General features: G+C 42.2%; 1 protein-coding gene across 1 annotated transcript in view; it reads right to left on the reverse strand.

The window, feature by feature from the left end:
• Positions 1-3211, reverse strand: part of LOC144507965 (traB domain-containing protein-like) — a 38102-nt gene extending 34891 nt beyond the window's left edge. The window contains exon 1 of the mRNA XM_078235575.1: positions 3140-3211. Within this exon, the coding sequence (XP_078091701.1) occupies positions 3140-3142 (3 nt within the window). The 5' untranslated portion in view covers positions 3143-3211. The remainder of the gene's footprint in view (positions 1-3139) is intronic.
• Between the last annotated feature and the right edge of the window lie 2789 nt (positions 3212-6000).

The raw sequence follows: 6000 nt of genomic DNA on the forward strand, positions 1-6000 counted from the left end.
CCACATGAGCACATCAACCACAACACTTTTGTTTCAGTTTGCTGCTGTCCTCTTCAGAAAGCACTGATCCATATGGGCTGGCAGCTCTTTCATACGTCAATCAGCTTCATCTGAGCCTAGGCTATTACCAGTTATTCTACTGTGGATTCATCACCGAATATACTCTGATTCAATGTCTGCACATGCACTTCAGCAGATCTCACTGCCTTAAGAAGAAAGAATCCTGAGTCATTTCCCAGGCCATACCCAAGCTAATTGTTGCCTTGTAAATATTGCTTCAATTTCGACTTCGGGGTAGCTAACAAGACACAAATTCAGGATTTTTAGGCTAAATATTGAACCTACTGATTGAGCTAATATGTTACTGATTCCTTAATGATCTTGAGAAACTGAGTCTGAGAGAACTATTATTTTAAAACATGCTTCAACATGTTATTAAGAGTCTATCTGAGAACAGATTTCTGGGTCTTGGAAGCCTCAAGGAACATTGATATCCAAAACCAGGATAGTCGCAGTCTAACCGCCCACTGCAGCAACCAGATGTTGGGTGGCTACTGTTTGTGCTATCATGGGAGCTCAGCTATGTCATGGTTAGTTCAACAACTGTGTTGATGGTTGACCACTTGCTCTATTTATTGTAAAGGGTGGACTCCGAGACCTGTGGAAAACACAATCCTAAATTGGTCCATGATTTTTGACATTGAATGTCGGTTTTTCCGGCACATTTTCCAAAGCACCAACATTTGGTGTGTATGCACATCATCCTTTTCCTGTAGCCTGACCCGCTAGTCCTCCTTTGATTCCTCTACAGTGGAAACAGTGTGCGATCTCGCCCTCTGGCTAGCTGGCACCCAGCACCCTGCCTTTGCTCTTGTTCTTATATATTTGTGCCTAGTGTCTCATTAATTAACTAGAAAGAATGCAGAAAAGATTTACTAGGATGCTACCGGGACTTGATAGTTTGAGTTATAAGGAGAGGCTGGATAGACTGGGACTTTTTTCTCTGGAGCATAGGAGACTTAGGAGTGATCTTATAGGGGTCTATAAAACAATGAAGGGTTCAGATCAGTTAGATCAGTGGTTCCCAAAGGGTGTCGCGCGCCACACTGGTGCGGCGAAGGAGGATGGCAAATGTGGCGGGAAGATTCAAGGACAATCAAAGAAACATTTAAACATGGTTTGAACAAGCATTGTTTTATACTTTCTGGATGTTCCATGATCATATTATAAAGTAGTTGTGTTCTATGTTATGAATCAAGCACTGCTCGGAGTTGTTTTTTTTTGTTTTTGAATGTATTTCTTATCAATAAAAAATTTGGTGTGGCACAAGCAAATTTTTATTCCGAAAGTGCAGCCCAGTGAAAAAAGTTTGGGAACCACTGAGTTAGATAGTTAATATCTTTCCCCAAAGGTAGAGGAGTCTAAAACTAGAGGGCATAGGTTTAAGGTGAGAGGGGAGAGATACAAAAGGGTCCAGAGGGGCAATTTTTTCACACCGAGGGTGGTGAGTGTCTGGAATAGGTTGCCAGAGGTAGTAGTAGAGGCAGGTACAATTTTGTCTTTTAAAAAGCGTTTAGATAGTTACATGGGTAAGATGGGTATTGAGGGATATGGGCCAAACGCGGACAATTGGGATTAGCTTAGTGGTTAAAAAAAAGGGGGGCGTGGACAAGTTGGGTTGAAGGGCCTGTTTCCATGCTGTAAACCTCTATGATTCGATGACTCTAAGCGTGAATTCTGCCTCTAAACTAACCACTCAGTAACACACGGTGTCAGTATCTGAGATGGTGTACAAAGTAAGCTGCATAGAAAAAGTCTTATTTTAATTTAATACATTGAAGTAGGGCAAGAGGACACCAGTTCAAATTAGTAACAGATAACAAGTGATCTTAAGAAATACATCAGATAGATTGATCAATGCTTGGAATGGACTACCAAATACAGTGGTGATGGTGAAAAACATTTAAGAAACAACAGCAGCAGTGAGAGAATTGTAGAGTTTACTGGGATGTACTGTCGGGACATATTTTGTGATCTTGTAAACTAGTTCAATAAATCTGTTAAGTGCAGACTGGCTATATCTGCATTGATATATTGCCGGCGTAACAGCATTGCTCACAATTTTCATACTAATTTAAAAGTCCTCTGTTTTCTCTGCACAGCTGTTTCCAGGTCACAGCCTTCCTGCAGTCAAGAGACTGAGTTGAGTTGTTCAAGGCTCCATCAACATGAATTTTCTGTTTTCTGCCAGAGGAACATTGGCCCACCAACAACCTTTGGTTACTCTACCCCCAGTTTACTTTCCCTTCACTTGTGGAGAAGCCTATCTTCTGATTAAGAATGCAGATGAGAAAGCCATAAGGACTCCACTCACTTTATCATAGAATCATTGAATCAACAATGCAGAAGGACGCCATTTGGCCCATCAAGTCCACACCAACTCTTCGACAGGACATCTTACCCAGGCTCTATCCCCATAACCGCTAATCCCCAACAAACACATCCTGGGACATTCCGGGGCAATTTAGCATGGCCAATCCACCTTAGCTGCACATCTTTGGAGTATGGGGAGAAACCGGAGCACCCGGAGGAAACCCACACTGCCACGGGGAGAACGTGTGCAGACTCCGCACAGACAGTCACCCAAGGCGGGAATTGAACCCGGGTCTCTGGCGCTGTGAGACAGCAGTGCTAACCACCTTGCCACCATGGCAACAAATGTCAATACTCCATTTTGTTTCACCACTTGCATTGTTTACAGCATTAATTTTAGAATAAAAATCTATAAATAAGTAAACACGAAAAAACTGCTTTGTGACAATAAATAGCTTCAATGATTTAATGGTGAAAGGTTAAGTTGTAGGCCGCATCCACAGACAGCCTGTAAAACAGAAAGAGGCATATACAAAATATCCTGATACCAAGACAGAAGAATTCAAAAAAATACAGTCAGTAAAACACTCAGAAAAATGCAGGTAATGATATGTAATAATGCAGAGATACACCCGAGATGGGTGCCTGTCACAGCACATAAATTACAGGGTTTCAAATTTAAGCTCTTACACTTCTATAATTAGCTGATTCAATTTATAAAAAGAGTCATTCCGATAAAAATGTAATGAAAGCTCATGTTACTCACCATTGTATCCGTTTTTGCCCTGAAAAATAACACCCCAACAAAGAGCAGCAAGCGTTCCCTGTGTCCCTGGACAAAGTGAAACTAAGAAAAGCCCCTTCCAAATGTATTGCTCTCACAGTTCTCATTGTTATATCTCTTTCACTTTCAGTAGTTTCTCCAGTCTTTCAGTTTCTTTACATCTAATCAGTTAATGGCTGGTTTGTTAGCAAGTTTTACAGCATGCCGTGTCATAGAATACCTACAGCGCAGAAGAGGCCATTCGGCCCATTCTCTCTGACAGAGTAAATTACCCAGGCTCTCTCCCCTGCCCTATCTCTGTAACCCACACATTTACTATCTAACCTACAGGGTCAATTTACCAAGGCCAATCCACCTAACCTGCGCATCCTTGGTAAAAGCAAAATACTGTAGATGCTGGAATCTGAAACAAAAACAGAAAATGCTGGAAAGTCTCACCAGGCCTGACAGCATCTGTGGGGAGAGAATAGAGCCAACGTTTCGAGTCTAGATCACCCTTCGTGACTCGAAACGTTGGCTATATTCTCTCCCCACAGATGCTGTCAGGCCTGCTGAGATTTTCCAGCACTTTCTGTTTTTGCTGCACATCTTTGGACTGTGGAAGGAAACCGGAGCATCCGGAGGAAGCCCAGGAAACCCACTCAGACACAGGGAGAATGTGCAGACTCCACAGACGGTTACCCAAGGCCGGAATCAAACCCAGGTCCCTGGAACTGTGAGGCAGCTGTGCCACTGTGCCGCCATCATCAAATTCCGAATGTGAAATTATTTTCTGTAAATTGCTGTTTAGTGGATCATATCTAACAAATTATGAGGTTTTTCTTTCTCTGAGAACAGCATGGACACATTAAGAGATTTGCTTATTCATTCAACCTGCAGACACCCAGCGAGTTCACACTGGGGAGAGGCCATTCACTTTCTCTGAGTGTTTGAAAGGTTTTACTCATTCATCTAACTTGCTGACACACCAGCGAGTTCACATCGACTAGAGACCGTTTAGATGCTCTGACTATGAGTGTTAATTGTAATTGAGTTTAAGTATATACAGATGGAGGGCGTTGATTGGATAATTATATAGGTGTGTATGAAGAAAGTGTATGTAAACAGTTAGGAGGTACATACTTGTCATGTTTCACTCTGCAAATAAATGTATTCCAAGCAAATAAACATTAAGAGCATGCGGTTTTTTTTTCCCCCTGGGACCCAACCCATTAAAATGTACGGTGCTATAAAAAGGCCTACCTGAAGACTTGTCATTCACATTAGCTTTCCACAGCATTGTTATGATGAACTCAGTGTCTCATAATCACCATTGAAAGGTTCCAACAATTACACTCATTTTCCATTTTCTGTATGGTTTTGTTTTCTATTTCAGTGGCAATAAATTGGAATTCTGCTGAATGGGATTGTTCCATAGGATTTAATGCAACTTCCAATGTTGGTGGGGGATGTGGGAGGAGATCTCCCTGTTCAGCAGGAGATCGGGGCGCCCTACGTGATTGCGCTGAAGCATTCGGAAGCCAGCTTCCCCTGCGTACTTGGTCTGCGCCCCATTATCATGAAATTCACCTTTTTGTTTGCAGTATAATTTGGATTTTTACTCATATTTAAATTATGTTGGTTTGGATTTGTGTTAAAGTAGAAATTTTTTTTAAATGAAACATTTTTGGTCCTTCCTTCATTGGCCCGATGGGGAAATCCTAATACAATACAGATTCAATGTATTGAATGAGGGCGGCACGGTAGCACAGTGGTTAGCACTGCTGCTTCACAGCTCCAGGGACCTGGGTTCGATTCCCGGCTTGGGTCACTGTCTGTGTGGAGTTTGCACATTCTCCTCGTGTCTGCGTGGGTTTCCTTCGGGTGCTCCGGTTTCCTCCCACAGTCCTAAGATGTGCGGGTTAGGTTGATTGGCCATGCTAAAAATTGCCCTTAGTGTCCTGAGATGCGCAGGTTAGAGGGATTAGTGGGTGGATATGGGGATAGGGCCTGGGTGGGATAGTGGTCGGTGAAGACTTGATGGGCCGAATGGCCTCTTTCTGTACCGTAGAGTTTCTATGATTTCAATAGGACTGTTGCCAAGCAAGTATTTGATTCTTTTTAGTATAAAAACAATGTGCAACGGCAAACAGGAGCAGCTAAAATTGATTGAGCTGAATATCCCAATGGAAGTGATGACCTGATGTATTTGTACATGGTTTCAATTGAAATATTGCATATCTGGCTATTTGCTAAATGGAAACTGCAGCAATGGCTCTGTGAAGAGTGATATGAGTAGGTTTATCTTTGAATTGCAACTCATAAAAATCACACCACTGACATCAGGGAGAAATATTGCGTGAGCAAAAATTCTAATCATAGTACATCCCAACCTTAGATTGCACAGCTTGGAAGGAATTGAACACAAAAGTTTCCTGCACCACCTATTGTTATGGCTCTCTGAGTGAATCTGTCAATATGTTGACAGTTTTGTACTGTGGGCGCATGTCAAATAGTAACTAGGTTTGTACTCAAACATATTTTATAATGCAACTTTCCCATCAGTCTGATCTGAACTCAAGCTATAGGCCTGTGCAAACTCACTGCATTACCTAGAACTCCATTTTTTGTCTTCTACCCATGCAACTATTACAGATTGTATTATATCATAAAATCCCTACATTTCAGGAGGAGGCCATTTGGCCCCTTGAGCCTGCACCAACAACAATCCATCCTGGCCCTATCCCCATAACCTCATATATTTACCCTGCCAATCCCCCTGACACACACTAAGGGCAATTTGTTATGGCCAATCAACCTAACTTGCACATCTTTGGACTGTGGGAGGAAATGGAGCACCCGAA

The sequence above is a fragment of the Mustelus asterias genome, chromosome 19 (genome assembly GCF_964213995.1).
Source record: "Mustelus asterias chromosome 19, sMusAst1.hap1.1, whole genome shotgun sequence".
Classification (NCBI taxonomy): domain Eukaryota; kingdom Metazoa; phylum Chordata; class Chondrichthyes; order Carcharhiniformes; family Triakidae; genus Mustelus; species Mustelus asterias.